This window comes from Carya illinoinensis, chromosome 2, assembly GCF_018687715.1.
Source record: "Carya illinoinensis cultivar Pawnee chromosome 2, C.illinoinensisPawnee_v1, whole genome shotgun sequence".
NCBI lineage: Eukaryota > Viridiplantae > Streptophyta > Magnoliopsida > Fagales > Juglandaceae > Carya > Carya illinoinensis.
The window spans coordinates 36,491,755-36,514,702 of NC_056753.1; the positions used below are offsets into that span (position 1 = coordinate 36,491,755).

At 37.0% G+C, this 22,948-nt stretch overlaps 4 protein-coding genes and 1 non-coding gene across 6 annotated transcripts; 2 read left to right on the top strand and 3 right to left on the bottom strand.

Moving 5' to 3' along the window:
* Positions 1-978: 978 nt before the first annotated feature.
* On the bottom strand, positions 979-4,547 carry LOC122301472 (eukaryotic translation initiation factor 3 subunit F-like). The gene is made up of 6 exons (XM_043112850.1): positions 4,219-4,547; positions 3,693-3,772; positions 2,862-3,091; positions 1,711-1,832; positions 1,523-1,636; positions 979-1,285 (listed from the first exon to the last, which is right to left on the bottom strand). Exons 1-6 carry the CDS (start codon positions 4,438-4,440, stop codon positions 1,196-1,198), a joined length of 858 nt encoding a protein of 285 aa, XP_042968784.1. The 5' UTR covers positions 4,441-4,547; the 3' UTR covers positions 979-1,195.
* Positions 4,548-6,409: 1,862 nt separating this feature from the next.
* LOC122301474 (probable aquaporin PIP-type 7a) lies at positions 6,410-8,240 on the bottom strand. The gene is made up of 4 exons (XM_043112851.1): positions 7,783-8,240; positions 7,291-7,589; positions 7,020-7,160; positions 6,410-6,868 (listed from the first exon to the last, which is right to left on the bottom strand). Exons 1-4 carry the CDS (start codon positions 8,117-8,119, stop codon positions 6,776-6,778), a joined length of 870 nt encoding a protein of 289 aa, XP_042968785.1. The 5' UTR covers positions 8,120-8,240; the 3' UTR covers positions 6,410-6,775.
* On the top strand, positions 7,641-7,713 carry TRNAK-CUU. Its single transcript has one exon. It is a non-coding gene; the product is annotated as a tRNA-Lys (tRNA).
* A 6,875-nt stretch (positions 8,241-15,115) lies between the features above and the next one.
* On the top strand, positions 15,116-18,680 carry LOC122301476 (glycosylinositol phosphorylceramide mannosyl transferase 1-like). Its single transcript, XM_043112854.1, has 5 exons — positions 15,116-15,590; positions 16,753-17,149; positions 17,675-17,838; positions 17,964-18,034; positions 18,237-18,680. The coding sequence occupies exons 1-5, from the start codon at positions 15,394-15,396 to the stop codon at positions 18,395-18,397; spliced, it is 990 nt and encodes a 329-aa protein (XP_042968788.1). The 5' UTR covers positions 15,116-15,393; the 3' UTR covers positions 18,398-18,680.
* A 291-nt stretch (positions 18,681-18,971) lies between these two features.
* LOC122301475 lies at positions 18,972-22,233 on the bottom strand. 2 transcript variants are annotated; one of them, XM_043112852.1, is made up of 3 exons: positions 22,029-22,223; positions 20,401-21,937; positions 18,972-19,488 (listed from the first exon to the last, which is right to left on the bottom strand). In XM_043112852.1, exons 2-3 carry the CDS (start codon positions 21,855-21,857, stop codon positions 19,287-19,289), a joined length of 1,659 nt encoding a protein of 552 aa, XP_042968786.1. In that variant the 5' UTR covers positions 21,858-21,937; positions 22,029-22,223; the 3' UTR covers positions 18,972-19,286. The 2 variants fall into 2 exon arrangements, with proteins under 2 accessions (XP_042968786.1, XP_042968787.1); XM_043112853.1 differs by adding an exon at positions 20,118-20,247 and having other exon boundaries at positions 19,351-19,488; positions 20,401-22,233.
* Positions 22,234-22,948: the final 715 nt, after the last annotated feature.

Genomic DNA, 22,948 nt, shown 5'->3' on the forward strand with positions numbered 1-22,948 from the left:
GGTGTTGTTTACAAGATTTGTGTTTTTGTAACAATAATATTTTTAAAAATTAACTTTTTCCAAATGGAAAAATTAACATTTTTGTGAGATTAAAAGATGTTAGATGCCTATGGTAGGCAATCGCCTGTTGCATAGAACGGATTTGTATGGCAAGATATGGGCGCACGCAATAATTACAACGTGGAAAAGAGGAATTACTTTTGGGTATGGAACTATAGGAAGCTACCGTTCCAACGAAACTTATTCCCTAAATTATGGACCGGACGTGGGCTTCTTTTAATACAAAAGTTAAAACCGCTCTCCAATATCTAGGCAATGAGCACCGATGAGAAGCCCAATACCAGACGCTTTTAATATTAGATTCATTAAAATTATCTTTAAAATTTATTAAAAAGTACATATTTTTCATATATTCACCATTTTATTCACTATTTTATATTGAAAGAGAATAATATTAAGTACAAGTTGAGGTTTATATATATCATTTATCGTTAAAAGGCTGTAGTGCAGTGTCAGTTTCTGATCAGACTCATAATCTCAAAGGAATTTAGAGGGAAAAGTTAAAAGAGTCTCAATCGATCTCTCTCGGGCTACCAAAGCACAAGTTAGGCTGTCCTCGCTCTTGAAAAGATCAATGACACGAACTTATTTTGAAAAGAGTGAAACGCTGTCTTAATAGATCCTAAAACGCACGTTTTGACAGCGATCTTCTTGTCGCGATGGATCAAATCCTTTTTATCACTGGATACCGTGCAGCGCTTCTGCCTTTCCATAGCCTTTGTGGTTGTGGAACCCGTAAAAGATGTCCCAAACTTCTTGCTCTCAAATATTTCCCATCCACAGTGACTATGAGTAAGATACCTCCTACCATGAAAAAATTCAGGCAAAAAAATTTTAAAAAAAAAAAAAAATTACGGCAGCTTTTCTCATAATTTTGTGGACCATTAGAGATATAGTATCTCACACCGACCACAAAAATTTGCTCCAAACATAACTGGCTTATAGGAAACAATTGAACAGCTACAAAGCACGCTTCTTCCGTCAAATTGAGAACACAACCATATTTAAAATCATGCAAAAATATTACAACTGCCTCTAAATAAAATGTTAGCATTCCTCAAAACTTGGGAGATAGATCACTTCAGTAAATTAAATTGTCTTTTGGTAAGTGGATTCCCCTTCCACTGAGGCCGCATTACAGTATCTGAGCAGCCGTGTTCAACTTTTCGGCTAAGCTGAGCTGCGTCCTGATGATGCTTGACAAATATAGCAAAAGCAAATTGTCCTGTAAGGCAAAAGAAAATGTACAAATTTACCTTTCAGAATAACAGACACTTTGGCAATCGGTTATTAAAGGTAATCATAGGAAACAAACACCTAACAACGGGAACAACCATCTCAAATATATCAAAAACAATGTTATTTGGTAAGGCGTGGACATAGAGTTCATGGGAACGAGCCACTTCGATGTCAGTTCGTTCATAGACTTCTACCAACTAAATAACCCAAAATTTTGAGTTACCTGTACGCTGTTATTTACAAGTTTATCAAGAGCTGATGGTGACAACTTGGGAAGGGATGAAACAGTCTCTGAAATAAATCTCCCTATGTTGTTATCTGGAGGAACACGCCCTTCCTGAAAGACAAATACATCTCCAATATCAAACAAAAAGCATGTGAGCATTAATTGAGAAGATATTGCTACATTACCACAACACTGTCAACATATTTGTAGACATCATCAAGAAGAGCTAATAGCCTTTCCATTGACGCTTCCATCCCTTCTAAATCATTTGGGAGTTTGTCAACCACAGTCGTCTTTAGAATATCAACTGTTGTCAGGAAATTTATTCTCCATCAGACTTGAATCGAGATTACAAATCTAATCAATCACACATATAAGCCACTAGAAAACACTGGATTTAACCAACACATTCCAAGGAAAAAAGCTTAAGACTTGTAACCAATAAAAGCAGAACTAGTTCAGACGACAAAATGTGTAAAACCACAAGGTGAAAGTAATCGATAGGGATTTGTATGTAGAGAAATTCTACACATCATCCTACACCACACATTTTATATATTAGAATATTATTTTTTATTTTTTATTTCATTTTATTCTTATTAAACTAATTGAATTATTTAATTTATCATCCACACACTACATATTTATTATAGAAAAAATGAAAAAAAAAATTAAAATAAGTGTAGTGTGTGAAGTGTGAGGATGACAAGAAGAATTTTTCTTATATGTAAATGCCATATTTTGTGCCACACCAATTTAAGAAGTTCTAAAAAAAATTAACTAAACCTTTTTTTTCCAATCTGATAGTTCTTATATAGACATTTTCTCAACGATTACCTAAAGCCCTTAACTAATTTCATGTGCATTGAATTGTACATTAACAAAGACAGAGTGTATTGTTCATGCAAGGCAGTTTAAGTCAGATCAAGATCAAAGGTAAACAAATCCTTACTGACGGTTAAACATATTGTAGAATATAATTAAGTGGTGAAAATTAATTTTCAGCAAATCTGAAAAGCATAAAATCTTTCTGAATTTGAGACATTTTCGAAATCTATAAGCCAAGGACTTCAGAAAGTTGCTTGCATCAGAGAAGCTTTTGAAAATATGCCAAGGATAACAAATCAATTGTTAGTCTGTTAGTAGACTAAAAAAAAGGGATAAGCAATGATCCTTCGTCTTTATATGTGCCTACAATTCCATTCAGTTAGAAGTAAGACATTTAACAGGAAAAACGAAAGAAAGTGGCGTTCATCATCACCAGAAGGTTTTTGCTGCAGATATAAGTCTGTTATCAACAATTTTACAAAAAATGCAGAACTTTAGGTTTTCTTACATCCAACTCGTTCAGCTTCAACCATACGAAGATCCAGAGGAATTTCCTGAAATTGTGCTGCAAGCTGCCGGTCTCCAAGTGACAAATTGAAAGAAACATAAGCTTTTATTGTGCCCTGTCCGTTCCTGAATCCTGTGTCGACAGTCAAATGAACAGGGTTGGGAACTTCGCTAGAATAAAATTCATGAATCAGTGCACTACCCCCGGTAACTCCAAGACCAGTTGAATACCTGCATATATTCAAAGATGTACCAAGAAAAACATTAAAACCATCTCATAAGAAAACAAAATAAAATTTTAAAAAATTAATTAATTAATAAATTAATTAATTAACAGCTTACAAATTAACCCCAACATAAACCAATGAGTGGCCAAGCAAGCTTAGTTTATATTCATTCTTTGTCTTTCTTTCTAAGAAATAGTTCTATCATTGACTTCATTTTCCTTTTCGATTAATTGTTCACATTCATTGCAAACAAAGTTCCCTATATAAATCTTTGCACCAACAACCCCCCTAATTTTTGTTTTATCTAAACTCAATTACTATATAGAAGTTAGAAGCCAGAAACATAATAAGAGTTCACAAACATTTCCCAATCTTCTAAAGTTGTATGAGTAACAGGTACCATGTTCAATTATGCGCAACTCTGGTCAATTGAAAAGATTACAATTACACCAAGCGTATTTCAATGTGCATGTTTTATTGTGCAGCGTAACATTTTGAAAACACCAACTATATGACTATCAATACAATCAACGCTATCAAAATGCTTTGTTTAGAAGAATAGCGATAACTAACTTAAAACGTTGAAGAAGCGACATGAGATATACCATCCAACGATAACTTCTTTCGGATTCACTTTTTGGTGGGATACTAACATATTGTGATGATACTCGATATCCAAAGCAACCTGCAATTACAATAAACCATAAAGGAAAGCCAGCGAGATATCAGTAAATATGGATTTTATTGACGAATAGTACCATCGATGGCAGCTATCACAACTCACGAGCACATGATAAAAGTGTAAGAGACATTGGGACACTGAATTTGCATATTTATCTTGATAATAAAATTTATAAACCGAAGTAAAAAAGCACTATCAATATCTAACAAGAATTCAATTTCTTAAACACGACAAATCTCATATCATTAGCCAAACTCAGATCACGGGATCATAAAAACCTAACACCACAAAGTTTTCAGCATTTTTTTAACTTTCGACCTCTTTTTCACGGCAACCCAAAATATCATAGGGAAACGCCCAACAATTAGCATTCAAAACATCTTAAGATCCAAAAGAAAAGTTATAATGATGTGAGGATTGGTGAGAATTGGGGAGGGAGCGAGGAGGACCTGGCCCGAGGACTCGCTGTGAGGGACAGCATATGAGTTACGGATCTCAACGGTGCCGTCGGGCGAGATGGAGCCAAGGAGAGTGCCAATAACTCGCTCGGCTTGGTCAGGGCGTCTTACGTAGCAATCACAGATGTTGAAGATGACCAGAGGGTGAACCCTCGCAGACAAGCTCGCAGAGGACGATGTAAATTGCAACACAGTGTGCTCGTTCGCCGCCATGATATGCTCGGAATTGGTACTGGTTCAGTTGGGTACAGAGAAAGCGTGTGAAGTGCCGCACAGCTAGGGCTAGGGTTTTCGCGGAGGGAAAGATGTATGGACTTTTTGTTCGATTATAATTGATTGGCAAGAGCTCTGTTACAACGGGCCTTAGACCTCTCTATATCACGAGGTTGGGCCGAGACGAATAGACCTCTCCGAGACTAATAGGCCTCTTTCAAAGAGGCCCGCAATTTACATACGAGTCAGAACCAAAGTGGGTAAGTATACGTAGACAATTTTTTAAGAAAAGTTTTACTCCAACAGTCCTATCTCACACAACTGTCGAGAGAAAAATAAATAAATAATAACAATCAACAATAGTGTGAGGTATAAACTTGCTGAATAGAAAAACTCATTTGATAAACATGCTACTTTTTATCTTACATTTTATTATTTTTAAACGCATTTATGGATTTAAATTATGTTAAATGATTATGTACATTTACCTCTTGAATAAATAACAAATAAAAAGATATTGTATTAATATGTGTGATATGGAAAATATAAATTCTTTAGCCAAAAATAAATTATACAAAAATAAACTTATAAAATAATATAACTTAATGTGATATGCGTAAAATAAATCTAACAGATCATTAGATCAATTGTAAGTTTATGAAATCGCATCTATAGTATTTCTTGATAAAAATATCATTGGATAGTGCTACTTGGCAGTCTTAACGTTTACCACTAAGTGTACCACTAACACAAAATTTCTTTTTGTCTTTCAAGAGTTTTTAAACATCTTTTAACATTTCTTAAAATATATAAAAATTTATTAATAGTCACTTTTTTGATTATTATATAAAAATAAAATAAAATATATGAGCAAGCAAAAATATCATAGGGCAAATTAATTTTGCAATATTATTTATCTTTTAAACATGTTTAAATTCGATATTATAATTTCCTATAAAAACAAATCGATATTATAATTATTAACTTGTTTTGTTGAGCATCTACCAATTAAAAGATTGGTAAATCAGATTCATTTCTATTTAACTATTCTCATGTATATATAAAGCTTTAGAACAGAGATACTCGGGAACTTTAGACGTCTCTAGCCAGGAAGAGGCCATTATTACCATCAGCAGACATATATACAGCATGGAAAATGCTTGTCTTATTGATGGTTTTTATCGCTAATTTCTATTGCTGTAATTTTATTATTATTATTATTATTTATTTAATAATTAAGTAAATATTTTTTAATAATATTATAAATTTTTTTATTTTTTAAAAAATATTTAAATGTGTTAAAAATATATATGTAAAAAAATATTAAAATAAAATAAAAGTTCAAAAGCATTAGCGGGACGCCGGGATCCCAGCGGAGCAGTAGCACCCGCCCGAATGTATATACGGCATTATTATACATTTCGTGTTCCTGCCATTTGCCATTTTTATGTGCTTTGGGTACGTAACCTGAGTCATTAATTGCATATGTACGTGAATGGTTTCTGTCATGACACATATATGGCACGCGCATTTGCAACCCACTTGTAGCATATTCTTGCCGAGTCCACTCAATACCATTAGTAAAATATCTATACTTAAAATGTTTATAATAATAACAATAGCAAATAATTTGAGATGGTTACTATTTTAACTATTAGTTATTCTAGAATGTTTCCATACTGGTGAGATAAATATTTCAAAACTGAAACAAAAGAACCATTCATAATGTTATTAAACATAATATCGAAGGATTACCTATTATTGAAAAAGCACTTGCAAAATCAAAATTATTGACAGTTCGTTTATTTGTTTCGTCAACTAATAATAATACTTATGACACTTGATCTAGATCACATCAGAAGAAGGACCCATCCCATTGAGGTGGGAGCAGGTAGATGTCCTTTCCAACTCTCAAATATATAATTGATCTTAACTCATTCACATCTACACGTAAGCTAAAATGTACTGGTTTGGACTTTGTAACTTGAAATATTCATTAAAATGTACCGTTCTCTTTTTTTTCAAGGTAAAAAGAACAGTACGCACTTACTCGATACTCAAATTCACAGCCAGACAGACAAAGCCCACCCACTGTAAATGGGGCCCATCAATAACAACACCCCATTCGAAGGAAAAACAAGAAAAAGAAAGCTAGGGACCTCAAAATTCAAAAGGAGCATGCTAGTATTACATATCTTACGTACGTACACATACACATTCACGTACACGGTGAAAACAGAGAAACTACTGGACAGACTCGGCTTGGTATTTAACTTCAACGTCGTCAGTGGCCGCAAATAAAAGCGTCACGAGTTGCGTGATCAAGCGTAACACTTCACTTCGATTTGAAAGGAATGGCTCTAATCACAACCTGGTGGTATAGAGCTGCAAGTGCTGCACCGATGAATGGTCCTACCCAGAAAATCCACTGCGCATAAATAAATAAGAAAAAAAGAGAGTTCAGAACATTGAAACGTTCCTTGGATCCTATACGTGATAGCCAGATTCTTACAGAAATAATAATAATAATAATAATAATAATAATAATAAAAGTGATTGAATTAATCCGGGTTGTTTACATGGTCATCCCAACCGCGGTCCTTGTTGAAGATGATTGCCGCACCAAGACTCCGAGCTGGGTTAATACCGGTTCCAGTTATGGGGATGGTAGCCAAGTGAACCAAGAACACCGCGAACCCAATTGGTAGAGGTGCCAAAATCTGATAAAATATTATACACCATCACCAACAATCATCGATGAATTAAAGAGAAAAACAAGAATCACCAAACAAGATTCTTACTGAGAGAGAAAGAGAGAGAGAGATCAGGGAGCTAAGGGATATTGCTTACGGGAACGTGGGAGTCTCTGGCGCTTCGTTTGGCATCAGTGGCTGAGAAAACAGTGTATACAAGAACGAAGGTGCCAACGATTTCAGCTCCAAGGCCATCTCCTTTGGTGTAACCAGGGGCAACAAAGTTGGCCCCACCGTTCAACCTTACGTACTGGTTGCTTCCCTCGAATCCCTTGACAACACCTGCACCACAGATTGCTCCCAAGCACTGCATCACCATGTAGAACACCGCCCTCGTCAGCGACAGCTTCCTCGCCAGAAACAGCCCAAACGTCACCGCCGGGTTTATGTGACCCCCTGTCGTCAAAATAAGTCAAGTAAGTCAGCCAGTCGAGGGGCCTCATGTGAGCCCGTCTAGCTCAGTCGGTAGAGCGCAAGGCTCTTAACCTTGTGGTCGTGGGTTCGAGCCCCACGGTGGGCGCCGCTTCAATTTTTTTTCCCAGCGTCTTGCTACAATAATAAAGAAAATGAAAGTAGAATAGCTTCAAACCTGAGATGCCTGCGGTGCAGTAAACGAGGGCGAAGATCATGCCGCCAAATGCCCAAGCGATCCCTTGAATGCCTACCGTTGTGCACTTAGTGGGGGCCTTAACAACTCCCATCACCGTTAAAATTGTGATGTACAGAAATAGGAAAGTCGCAATGAACTCGGCGATCCCAGCCCTGTAAAAGGACCAACAGGCCAGCTCCCCAGGCTCGAACAGCGGCGCCGGCGGTGGCTCAGTGTAGTCCTTGGTATCGTCCTGGCTCTGAGCTGCCGTCCCGATCGGTTGCCTCTCTGGGAACTTGTTGGCTCCCAATCTAACATCCTCTTCCTTACCTTCCATTTCAGCTCCGACTACAAATTAAGCTCTGATCTACCAATGGTTTGATCAGCTGTCTCGATGAGTGTGGTGAGTGGGTGTGGTGGGATTATATAAAGCATGATCATGGGGCAATACAATAAGACGATATGGTGCATGCTGGGACCTAGAGGTGTTTTCAATTGTATTTATTTTTCTCGTGGCCGACCAATCATTTTCTTGGTCTAGAGCTTTCGTGTTAAAATTATCCGAGTTGGCACATTAACCATGTCCATACACGTGGCGAAGTTATCTGAATGAGTCCACCGTCCATCTTCTTAAAAATGTATGAACAAGTAAAATGCGGGTTTCGTTTCCCCTGGTAGTTTTAGTCCAAAGTCAATTCCTGGGCCATGCGTCGGTTCCTGGTTGGGACTTGCGTCTCTGCTGCCATCACATCACGTTTGGCTCCTGCTGTTTTCCTGGACACGTGGCTTACCAAAACTGCCTGAGGATCACCACCACTAGTTCAGTACTTAAAAGACTCCAATTCATGACGTGCGATAATGGTACTCTTGAGTCTAGAGTAGGGTGAGGGATGTAAGCTTTTTCTGATCCGAGTTCATGACCAAATCACATGAGAGAAAAAGTAACTTTTAACCAATCCAGGATCAGTTATGATATAGTCAGTCACTGGGGACTAAATATTGTATCAGTGCTAGTGCTCTCATCAGCCTAGCTAGAACTAGAAGGGCAAATTGCAGATATTTGATTTCTCCCTCTGATTAACGTTAGATCATAATATAATCCTCTCTTTTCTTTTGCTTTACTCATGTAATCTGTCATCTTGATCTTGAGAAATGAATTATTCTTTTGGTGATCATCAGCATGGATGGGAATAATCATCACGACCCTTCATGATTGTTTGTGGGGTATACGTGTTCTGTTCCCATAATATGCATGCATGTTGAGTAAAGGTTGCTCAAATATGTAGTTTCAATTATTAGAGGTCAGATGGAGCCAAATAATTTCAACATACCTCAGTCTCTCAGAATAATTGAGATTCATCATCGTTTATCTTTTAATTAAATCATTATTCTTGGGCCTTCTAATTATATTGTGTACGTTTATATGAGAGTACTCTCAGTGTACGTAGGTGGGAGCTAGCTAATCATCATAATCTGTTCATAGTGCAAATTAATCATGCTGGGAGTAGTTTTGTTTAGATTATGATAATGGTAGTGGGTTCTTGTAACATGATTACACTAATCTCCACGACTAATATCAATTTGTGGGTTGATATAATTCATTAATAGGTGACAACATGTCTTGATAACAAAAAATAATGGGCATGTCGGATGCCATTATCGTCGAATATTATATTTTGAAATGAACCACCATTATCATCATCATGATCTCATCCCTGAGAAAATTACAAGCAAGGCTCGCATCACATCTGAGTAAAGTATAGATGGCACATTGGCAACACGTCGTCCTACATGATCTGTCGTTGTTCATAGACAATACAACAACTGTTACAGAGCTAGCTAGCTAGCTAGGTTTTTGTTATCTACGCAACTGGAGCATGGACGTTAGATTGTCCGTAAATCATGTTGGTCTCAACTTGGAAGCCAAGAACCCAACTTTAGACTTTAGGTAGAGATCTAGGGAGCCGATGGCTCGTAAAGATACTAGAGGTCTAATCATCTTGACTCAAACATTATTGAAATGAAAAAGTAAGTGGAGTAGCTTAACCTAATACCTCTTCTTACAAATTCTAATATACATTAATTAGCATCATGGCTTTATTCAATTGATAGGAAATTTAATACTACTCCATTATGTTTTTTTTAATTTCTTTCGCTTTTTCAGAACCTAATTGCATAAAAATACTAAATTAATTCAAAAATTTAGATAATAAATATATGGATAAGATAAGGACAACGTACAACTATTTCAAATTAATAACAGTTTAGATTGAAAAAACATCTCATCTCATACTATCATTATAACTTTTGTTAAAATTTTAAAATAATAAAATATTAAAAAATAATATTATAGTAATATTTTATTTGAATATTTATTATAGAAAATTCTCGATCCTGAATAAATATTGGTGACAGAACACGTCATTAAAAGCATATTTATTTTTGTTGAGCAACCGCCTGTTTAATTTGGGCCACATATTTTCCGCACATGGTCTAGTCACACTTAGTTAGGCATGCAGCTGTGCGTGAAGACAGCACACCCAAACGGAATATTGAGTTGGATTTGTCTACCCTGTGTGTTTGATTCGTCGGTCGGTGATCACGTTGTGGTCACTGCGCAAGAATTGTGAAATTTGTCTAATTTTTGTTTGTCCAACTTATTGGAGCTGATGTTTTTGTTATGGATAACGTGTAGAGACTAGAGCCCAACTAGATTAACAAATAAATGAACATGAAGAGGGATGTTTCGATCAGGAGCTGGGTTTTGGTTCTTGCCTTGTGGGCTAATAACCTCTTATAATCTAAGAAATCCCATTTTGGGCTAGGGCCCATCAAAAGATGCTTTATTATAATTTATCTTACGGATTTCACAATTTGCATTTTTTTTTTAAACGAAAATATTTAATGGGATAACATTTATTGATGTTACCAACTTCAGTTAAATCGGATAAAATTTATTTTAAGTCTGTGCGTAGAAAACGTCTAATAAAACGCTTACTGTCATTTAATTTAAAAGATCAATATTAAATTTAAATATTATAAATTAAATTTTACTATTTAAGTACATAAATGATATATTTTACATATGGACTTGATAATATAATAACTTATTAAATTAGCTGTAAATTGTCGTAGGTGTGCTACTTGCATATGCAGAAGCAGGGGTACCTCTTCCTCATCCTGGTGCTCGGGGGCAGGACAAACATCACATTCGTCATGTGTAGGTAAGGCTTTTGTATGGCCTTAAAGTTCTATGTAAAGTTGGCCTAAATTGTCCATATCATATACAATCTTATGAACAAAACTCACACTCTTGTAAATATATATATATATATAAAATATATGCTGCCCACCCCTAGATTGTCGATTGGGATACAGGATAAAACACAAACTATTCACCTTTTCAGTGTATGAAACAAATAAGATATTTCCAACTTATCAGATCAAAAAAATTCAAAAAAGACTACTACGAAATCTGAACAGTTCAATAATGCAAATATCCAAATCGGTACAAGAATACACAACGGCATTTTAATTAAAACAGATAATAGATGTTTTAACTGCTTTAGGGCAGCCTTATACAGTACAAGAATACACAATAGCATTTTAATAGATGTTTTACGCAAAACGTAAACCCACTCATTCAAAAAAAAAAAAAAAACTCACTCTTTGGAAACATATCTTTTAACGCAAACCCACCATTTTTTTCCCAATTTCTCTAGCTCTTTGTAGCCGATAAACGACCATCAAAGATTCAAATCCTTCATTTTCTTTATGCGGGAGAGAGTACAACCGTGAAGGGGAAGAATTGCATCTCCAAAATCAATTGAATTATTGGAGATTGTTGGGGGCTGCACCTCCAAAAATGTGAAAATTCATCTCCAAATCAAGGGAAAGAATTGCATCTTAGCATTGTATTTGGAGGGCTTTTTTCTTTTTTTCTTTTTAAATAATGGGAAGGGAGCTGTTTTTTTTTTTTTTTTGGAAGAAGAACTCATGAAGGGATATTTGCCTCCACTATTGGGCTGGGCCTAACTAGGAGGAATATTTACGTCCCTCTTGAGCCAGGCCAAGTTTATCCTAGGCGCCTAGTTTTCAATAGTATAGCCGGCTAGCCTATGAGTTGCGTAAAGGAGAAGCGGGCCCAGGGCTTGAGTAGGAAGGTGTAGGGGTGAAAAAAAATCGATGAACCGAACCGGTGCAAAAGCAGTTTGGTTTGGTACCAATTCCATTTTTTCAAACCAATCCATTTTTAGTTTTTTTTTTTCTAACACCGGATCGGATCGGTTCATATACATGTATATTAATTTTTTATATTATATAAAATCTATATAATTTTTATATATAGTTATATATAAAATAATTTTATATTATATGCTAATTGCTAATTAATATAAAATTAAATTTGAAATCCTATAATAATAATGTAATAACATAAAATTAATATAACATTTGATATAATATATAGATTAATCTTATCAATCTTAATATAACATTTGATAAAAAAAAATTATCAAAATTAAATAACATAAAATTGTAATCTTAAACATAAAGATTTGATCATATGTTATTAATATAAACTATATATATATGTTAAGGATAAATATATTTTATAGCATAATAAATTATAATATATATTCTTTTTGATAAATACATTTCTATACATTTGATCATATACACTCATATAAAAAATGTATATAACCATCATATTATCACTAAAATATATGTAACCAAGCATATTATGACTTGCATATATAATCAAATATATAAATAAATCAGACACTAACATATTATCACTAACATTTATAATCAATTTCTATATCACTATATGATACTATTATATTTATATACTAATATTAATACTACAAGTAATCCATTATATATAAATAACTATATAAATAACTATATTATTAGTAGTTATACTAATACTATATCACTATATAATATTATAGTATTAGTAATTATACTATATTATCACTAACATATAGTATTAGTAGATAACTATATACATAGTATTATATCATTATATCACTACATGGTATATATATAGTATTAGTGTGGTATACTAATACTATATATGGAAATACTAATACTATATATGGGCTATAATGGGCGTGGATTACTAATAGTCTATTGTTAGTAATCTACTATATATAAATAGCTATACATTATCACTATATTATATATTAGAATATATCATTACAGTCTATAATAAATTGTAATATATATTATAATATATTACTATGTTATTATACACTATAATATAGTATATAATATATCAAAAAAATCGAACTAAACTGGATCGATACCAGTAAAATTGAAAGTATTGGTTTAAGGGTGTAACGGGTACAATATCAATTTTTCAAATATTAAAATCGGAATATATCAATTCAGTTATAAGATATGTCCCAAGCTGGACTGGTTATACCCTTAGGAAAGTGGTTGATATGGAAAAGTGGGACGCCCCCTACCCTGACACAACCTTATAGAAGAAAGTCGTGTCAAAACCACACCGCATTTAAGGATCAGATACCGGACATGAATATAAATCACGGCAAAACCTAGGGGTGTACAAGTAACCGACAAATCGGTCGTGACCAACACAGACCGGCCGCAGGAGTCAGGAACCGGCCGGAACCGCTAGGGAACCGGTCGGCGTGCAGCAGAAAATAAACAAAACCGACGTTCGTAGGTTCGGTCGCGGTTTGGGGCTGGCTCAAACCACTGAACCGGCCGACAGCATATATATATATTTTTTTAATTTATACCTAAATAAAACGACGCAGTGGAACGGCGTCGTTTGATCCTCTTATTATTAAAACACATGTAAATGACGCCGTTTGTATTAAAGCAAATGGCGCCGTTTTATCTATGATAAACGAAAAAAAACATAAGTAGAACGACGCCGTTGGATTTAAAACCAAAGGGCGTCGTTTTGATCTCCTTCTTCCTTCTTATTCTTCTTCCTTGATTCACCTGGGTTTCACAGCTTCTCTCTCTCTCTCTCTCTCTCTCTCTCTCTCTCTCTCTCTCTCTCTCTCTCTCTCTCTCTCTCTCTCTCTCTCTCTCTCTCTCTGTAACTCTGCCTCTCTCTACTCTCTCCGAGCACCAGCGCTGCTAGAGGAACCGAGAACAAACCATGAACCGCCATAGAACCGCCGGAGTAGATACGGATGGTTTTCCTCCTCCCCATCGACCAGTTACAGTCGGTTGCTCCGGCGAATCTCACCTCATCGGTCGGCGTTGATTTTAACCAAAAACCGCACTGATGAGGTCGGTTTTCACCCCTAGCAAAACCTCCTATCACTGACAAGGCACGCAGAAGGTGGCCGCACCCCCACCCACCACTAAGGCAAGACATGGGGAGGTTATACCGCATTAAAGATGATAACGTGAAATCCCGTACGGGAGACTGGGCATTTGACACAGGATACGGAGTACCCTTTCGACTAGCCGTATAAAAGCCGGACGTTGGGTTAGGATGCTGGACTTACACTCTTTGGTTCACTAGAATTCTTCCCAATAAATTAATCGGAAGTAACTCATCAACCCTAAGCCTCTCATCTTCTTTGTATTGTAGATAATTGAGCCATGTACCTGATGTGTGGAACACGTTGTTAACAAACCCATTTGGTGAGGCTAGTTAAACTTCTCCTTACCTCATATTGGTCTTCATACCTGTATGTGGGGATGGGTTTCAAGTTTCAACATCTAGATACAGCTTGTTTGTCTTTTATTCTTGGAGAAAATCATCATTACTGTTAGAAAATGCATTTTCGATCTAATGGTTTTGGCATTAGGAGGTATTCGCACAAGAATCAGATTGAGTGGGCTGTTTCGCTCCTTAAGTCTTTAGCAGAAGTGGCCTCACGCAAGGGAAAAAATAAAACCAAAATAAAATCGGCTGTTTGGAATAATTCTTTACATATTTTAGAGTAATGCTACGTACAGTCATTTTTGTGCACTCCCTGTGCACTCCACTGATATGATTGGCTGGATTAATTTTTTTTTAATACACAACAAATTATATCACTAGAGTGTACAAAGGAATCCGCGAAAATAAATGCACATAAAATTTTCCCATATTTTATGATCGAGAACCACCCTGCGTGTCCTACAATTCCAGAGTACACGAGATCGAACGACACATAATACGTCACCCATCTAGCTCATCGAACGGCGAGAACAGACTTTACGATGTGATGTATATCCGCCATACCACAAGGGTAATGATTTTCCACGCCTACGGGTCCCACATTCTAGACGGGTCGGCCCCCAATCCCCACCATTCAGCGAAAGCATGCGAAGAAAACTTGAGATTAGACCGTTGTTTCTACGTGAACGAGACATTGGCTGGTGATATCAGTGGCATCGACAAAAAATTTCCTACCAACTGTATCGTCATTGCCATCATTCCATTTTACTCTTTCCACTATGAATTGTTAGGCCTACGCCGCCCTCACATTTCTCTCTCCGAAAACTGGACGGCACCGGCGGGAGTAAGAAAGAACGGCCTTTTGGATGAATTGCTGTCGTTCTAGACGGGCCGCGACAAGGGAGGTTGACTCGACTAGTGCCTGAAACTGCCTCGGACTCGGAGGGATCGAGGTGATGAGAGAGAGCTTTTTGAGTCGTCGCACGGTACGGAGGCTTCGACAACTCCTAATCTGCACTGCCGGATCGATCAAAATCAAGCTCGTCCTCTGCTGCTGTATCGCCTTCACCGTTATCGCGCTACTGAGTCGTGCTTCGGGTTTTACAGGATGGACCAATCGCAGTGTTGCTTTGGAACGGTTATCTATTCCCCGGTTCGTACAGTTAGATACAGAAAATACTCTCTGATTTAGCTACTTTTAATTATATATCTGCTGCATAGGTAATTGTATCGTCCATAAAATTTAGATTGTTTCCATGTTCAGTGGATGTCTTAGAAAACAACTCAGCTTGACCATTTTCTAGTTTACGAGTTCATGTGCTTCATTTCTATTATTATAGTTTATTTATTAAGTTATGGTAAACAGATATAATTCCATTTTAGTAACAAGTTTTTTTAAAAACTTTGCCGCCAAAAAAAGAAATGACAAATCTTTAGTTACTTCATCATTTATTACCTGAAGAAAATAACTAGTTTTTTTTCTTTACTTATTGTGGAGTTATTTAGCTTGGAGTGCTTGAGTTAGTTACCTTACATGAATGTACAGCTCAACTAGAAGAAGAATCGGTTGTTAGTTTCTCGTATATACAGTTGTTGTATGTATGGACCTTTATCGTAGGGTTCAGTATAATATAACACAATTTCACTCTTTCACTCTTCACAATCTTCATTGCCCTCTATTTTTCTCCGTTTCGGGTTTGTCTTCTTCCTCTTGATAGTTTCATCTTTGTCATTATGTTAAAGAAAAAGAACAAAAAAAAAAAAAGGGTTTCTTGTTCTGCTTTAAAGCAGTTGGTTTTGGTGTCATAGAGTGGCTGGGTTGAATAAAAAAATAAAAAGAAAAATATTTGATGCATTTTATTTTCAAACTGTAGAATATTCTCAAAGGTGTTGATCTTGGAAAGTGGGGCAAAAGAGTAGACATTCCTAGTGTGAATGTTCACTTCATTAACCTCGCATGTATTTAATTAATGTTTTTAGAGCTTCATATTACTCAAAGAAGCATCGAGTTGAGGAAGAGAGACTTCGGAGTTCACACAATTCACACAAATTATTTAAAGGACCCGTTATGTTATGACTCAAGAGTTTAAGAAAAGGGCGAGATTTGAGCAGGATGCATGATCACAAAGGTTTTTTTTTTTTTTTGACACAAAGTTAACAAGTGTTGGGAGGGAAAATATATTAATTGGTGGACTCAACACCCCATACTTGTTTTTTTATTATTATTGTTATTGAAATTGTTGATCATTTTATCATCCCTTAAAGGGAATTACGAGTTCTTATATATTCGTTCTGGATGTATATTTTTTTTATAGGAAAGGATATGCTATCGTAATGAACACGTGGAAAAGATATGATCTTTTGAAGCAGTCCATTTCTCACTATTCATCTTGTCCTGGACTTGAATCTATACACATTGTCTGGAGTGAGCCCAGTCCTCCATCCAGTTCTCTTAAGAAATTTCTGAACCACATTGTACAATCCAACTCTGGACATGAGCGACAAGTTGAATTGAAATTTGATATCAACAAGGAAGACAGTTTGAATAATAGATTCAAAGAGATTAAGGATTTAATGACAGATGCTGTTTTTTCAATTGATGATGATGTGATATTTTCTTGCTCATCCGTGGAATTTGCATTCAATGTATGGAGAAGTGCACCCGATACAATGGTCGGATTTCTGCCACGTATCCATTGGGTCGACCAATCGGTATGCATTGATCTTAGATATATATATAATTAAATGCTTTAAACCCCTTATTTCAGATAATTTTCTTACACCGAAGCTAGTTAAGCATCTAAACTGTTGCCTTTCTTTTTATTCTAATTTCGGATTCCATTAAAGAAAAATGAAATGACATAGTATACATATGCCTGATTGGATCCCTCTCAGTTTCAGCCCCATCTCTCAGTCATTTCGTATCTATGCTGTTGAAGAATATAGGCAGAATACTTATCCTATTTGTCACCATTCAAGTTTCTGCCCTACCAAATGTGGTAAAGCACATTTTCTCTTACAGCACACTGAATTATGAGTAAAACAAATTTGACAAGTTGTCAAGAATATAACTTACGGACCAATCTGCAGAATCAACATTTCCATGAAATGTTACTATGGTTATGTATGGTTTATGATGCAAGTGTGAACTATTTATTTTCTGTTGGTATTACCTTAAAGGATGAGCAAGATTGATCAGTTAACACTTGCCATTTTAACAAGTCCATCTCTTTGCAGAAAGGCAACAATGATTACTACATATATGGTGGGTGGTGGTCAGTTTGGTGGACAGGTGCGTACAGTATGGTCCTCTCAAAAGCAGCCTTCTTCCACAAAAAGTATTTCAGTCTGTACACAAATGACATGTCGACATCAGTTAGAGAATATGTTACCAAGAACAGGTTCTTCTCCATCTATTTAATGCATTGCTTAATATTCTTCTCCCCTGCTTTTGTTGGCAGTGTATTCATCCTTTGAAATATGTCATACAAGCTTATATCACTAAATTGTGAAATTGATTTTGCAGGAACTGTGAGGATATCGCGATGTCTTTTCTTGTTGCGAATGCGTCTGGGGCTCCCCCTATATGGGTAAAAGGTAAATGTGGCAGCACCTGCATTATCTGTTTCTTGATTGTGGTGGTAGTGGAAACTTGAATTACAAGTCAGTTATTCCCAAAGGATGATGCAACTTATTGTCGGAAAGATTATCCTTTTCTGCTTATTCATGGTATTTTGTTACTACTTTTCGTGTTACTTCTTTTAGAAATTATTTCAAATCAGTCGTTGTCTTATTGTAGGTAATATCTATGAGATTGGTTCAACTGGAATCAGTAGCATGGGAGGTCATAGTGAAAGAAGAACCCAATGTGTCAATAGATTTGTTGCAGAGTTCGGGCGAATGCCTCTAATACCTACTACTGTAAAGGTTGTTGATACCCGAAACGTCTGGTTTTGGTGATCACGCAGCAATTGTCCTTCCTTTCAATTGCTGACTTTCCCCTTTTTTTTCTTTGATTTCAAAAGTTGAGTTATTCCGAGAGAGGAGGAGGGGGTGGGGGTGGGGGGTTGAGCTATTCCAGATTCTTATTGGCTCCTGAGTTGTAAAATATTGAAATTTTCTTTTAGTGTGTTGGAGATAGAAGTTAACATATCCATTGGATTGATTTCTTGTATTCTGATTTTGTAACACAATGGCAGTTGCCATTTGAGAAAATCACTTATATTAATTGTCTTGAGTAGAATGAAGACAGTGCTTCATGGTTTGCAGCTCTAAAGCATTTGTAGGAACTTTAGATATATCTGTCAACGCCATTTCAATTTCACAATCTTGATAAAACCAGGCAAACATTAATCACTCCAATGCTCTCTCATCATGTGAAGAGTCACTCTCAACTTCTTCAGAAGCTTAAGCTGGTAAATTTTCTCTCAATAACAATATCATCACGTTAATAACCGATTCTTCTTACCATTACTAGGTAAGTGACTTTCCCTCTTGATAACTCTCAGGCAAATTACTCATAGAAAACAAGGCATCTTTGCAACATACTTTGAAAGTGGATTCGCTGCAAGTTATTTCTGTAATCAAAGGGGAATTCATGGAAACAAGAAGGCTTGAGAATATCTCTCTGCTCCACAGCCTTTGGGCCATATACATGCGTCACATACACATACGTATATTCCAAACTTCGTGGCAGCACTGAGAAATTAAGGAATAATAAACTAAAATATATGGATAGCATAATGAGATTCTAATGGCGTTCTGCCATTGACAATTTGACACTACCTCTCCTCGATCACAAAACTTTATTGTAGCCATCGTAAAATGTATTAAGTGGGAGGTAAGTATCTTAACCACCAGTGCTCCAAAGGAAATTAGAATACTTGGATGCATAATAAGGGTTGCCTGGCTCAGCTGCCATTGCTTGCTCATACTTCTCTTCTGCTCCCCACAGGTCCTTTCTTGACATCCACAGAAAGTCTGCATATCGACACAGTCCTTCGGCATCCATAGGATCTACCAGCAACGCACGCTTAAGGCACTCTTCTGCCCTGCAAAGCCATGAAAATATGAAAGAAAACAAACTTAGCAGCATCTTCACTCCAATAAAATCACAACCCAATATAAGTATGTTTTTACTAGTCTCCCGCTTAATTGTCAGACTTGAACTTCACGATATTGATACCATATGCTAACACTATGCACTCAAGTAAAATACAGTAAAATTGAATCGATTGTACAATTTCTAGCAGTTTGACAGGCCATTCAATTATTGAGTTACTCGACATAAAGTGTGTGCTACTTGGTTGCTATGAACTAGTTGAACTAGGCTATGGTTCTGGTTCTGAGAGTTCTAGTGTTGTCTACATCTACGGGCCATGGCTTAGCTTCTTTGAGTCAAGAACTAAACTCGAGTCCCAAATGTAAGTAGTCTTCGGACATGGCTAGCGCATCCCCGGCCTGGTAGCATTTCATGGCTTCACAGCACTGCATGCTGAAGGGACAAATTCCCCATACTACGCAGAAATATATGACATCCAGTTATAAGGGAGCCACTCCTCATCCCAAAGCCTAAAATAGAATCGAAGAACATGACATACACTAAAGACAATCCTATCTCTGCCCAATGCAATTGACTGTTCCCGCAATCACATAGAAATTTCAACTCAAGCAAGGGTACCTGTCTTAATGTATATCATCTTCACTCTACCAACTAGCAGAACCTTTTTTTCAAGCTGATCCGTGTAATCAAGAATGGAATGACTCTATCAAGAGTAACCCATCTGATATGTCCCACTCGAACCCCAAATCTGTAAGCAATTAGGATTCTTTTTAGATGTCGATTCAGTTTGCTAGTCTTTGTCTCTTTCACCAATTTCTTTTGGTTTTCAAACTCAACCCACTTTCAATATGCAAACAAAATAACACCACTAACTAGACTAGAAGAGTTAATTAGCAATCACCTGTCATTGTCATGAACGATCAGGTGGAGGAATTGTGCATGGTTGGACAGCAGAAGAGTATTATTTGGCTCCCGGGATAACTCCAACTGGTAAAAGAGATCTCTCCTAAAGTAATCCTCATAATCTTCTCGTTCTAGCTCCACAGTTACCGGTGACACTAAATGTTGCTTCGTTTTATGATCAAGGGCCTCCCCGCTCATCTCTGCCTGCATTCTTGAAGCTTCTTCCACCACTGAATTCCACAAATTTACCTCCTCCCCACCCTCAGTGTCATCAACAGCAGGGTTTAATCTGTCGCTGCGACCAGCAGCAGCAGCACCTATACTCGAAGATGAAATTGAAATCGGCCTAATTACCATAGGATCGAGCTTAAACTGAGGTCGATCCTTGTTCTCATTCTCTGTGATAGTTCCATGAGATACTGCCGGTGCTGCAGCGGCAGTCACAAAGTAATGGGCCATAGAACATGCCGTGAAATTAGCCAAAAGAATCATCACGTAAACCATAAGAGTCGGAGTCCGCGAAAGAACTTGTTGGAAGACCCAAACAAATGACACATTCAGTTCTCTCTGTACCTTCTCAACAATCCCACGCAAATCTTCAGAATAGAGACTTTCCCTCATTTGTAGCGCGCAGCTCTGAAGTTCTCTGATTATAAATACCATTGAAGAGAAGGCCCTCTTTATAGAACAGTAAGTAGAGTCGCCCGGTTCTTTCAAACTCTCGTCCCATTGCTGCTTCCTCTTGATTATGCGAAGCGATATGGGGATTTCCATTCTGTTCACTCTCCTTTGAATGCTAATGCGAAGAACCTCATCTCTCTCGGGCCACTGCGGTGGCTCAGGCTTGATACCCAGCAAAGAAGGCTCCAAAGCATTAAGCTTCAAAGCTGCAACGTGCCATAACTTGACGATATCTTCACCTTCTATGTGCCTAGTTTTTCCCGAGGTTTCCGATACTGTGCAAGCATTTTTCTTGTCAATTTCCTCGTCATAATCTCTAAGATTTAGCATCTGTTTCATCGTTTCTTCATCGGAGAGTTCATCAAAATTCGCCCCACAAGCTTGCCTTATGCCATTTTCTCTACAATAACGTGACCGGGAACGAGAGGGCTGGTAAGCCAATCGGTAAGCCAGGAATGTATTGCTTCCCCCACATGTTTTCAACATGGAAGGGTAAATTTTCTCTGCTGAGTTTGGGGCATAACAAAATAGAAAAGGGGATGCAAACTGGAAAGGCTGCCAAGTAGTTGGATTTTGGCCAATCCTCAATCCCATATCTGCCCTGATTTCGCTGATCAAGAAGTAACAGAGAACCCACGAGTAGATCAGAGAGAGAGAGAGAGAGAGAGGTGCTGTTATTAAGGAAGGAAGAGAAGGAATAGGGGTTGATAAGTCAGAGCACGGGCAAGGCTGTGTAAAAGAAGAGGGGAAAGAAGCTTTTCCATATTTGTACATTTCTCAAACAGATAAAGGTCAGGCCATCCAATTGTCAAGTGTCACAATCCCAGCACCTGTTATTTCCCTCCACCTCCTCGCTGTTGTAACACACATAAAAATACAACTAAAATCAGGAACCCAAAAAACGTATATAAGCTATATATATCAAAGCTGATCAACAGATATTACGGATCAGAATATGAAAGATTGATAGCTCAGAAAGGATGACGATGCTGGGATTTTGGCTCTGCCTTCATTTCCAGTGAGAATCTTTCGTTATGGAAAATCAAATATATCTCAGTCCCGTTGTATGAATGAGATACGAAGAAAAAAGAGACGTGTCAGGCACTTTCTCGAGCTTCATAGTGATTGATCGGTGACAAAGGCGATTGGAACATGCCAAGTGAAGGGGTCTGTGGCCAACACGTGGCCGTTCGGATACGGATTTTAAGGTCCAAGGTCAGAGTCATGTGAAGTGCCTTTTTGTAGATCGGACATCACGCTCGGTCTCGAGGTGACGAAACTTTTTTCGGCCTTTTTAACGGATCCACTTCTAGTCAAAGTAGGCTTAGATTTTTCTTTTCACTGGAGGCCTAATTTCATAGCAAAGTTGGGCTGGTTGGCGATGGTCTTGGGAAAGCCCAAAGTTGGAGGTTCTACCACTGTCTAATCCATGACAACCCGCTGGCCTTGCACTCTTATTGGGGCACGAATAGGCTTCTTATGAGCATAATGTACAACAAGTACAGTACACTATTCGTCGGATTTAAACTAAAATAATGGCCAATACGAACGAGAACTTAAAATGAGAAGACTAATGGAATATAAAGGATAAGACTTGGTTAGAAAAAACTCTCTCAACATCTTTCTCAAATTTGAGAGTTTCAGGTATATATGAGTTAGTTCTATATCATTTATTATTGGTTGTATAAATATTTCAGACATAATTAATTGTTCAATATAAATTTGGTATGTCTGTTTCCTTAAAATCCGAACAAGAATTTGAGAGAGGCAGAGAGAGCTTTGATCCACTTGGGCTGAATCTTGAGCCATAACTACAAAAATGTAAATGCAAATATCATTTGGCCCACCAATATTGCATTGCCAGC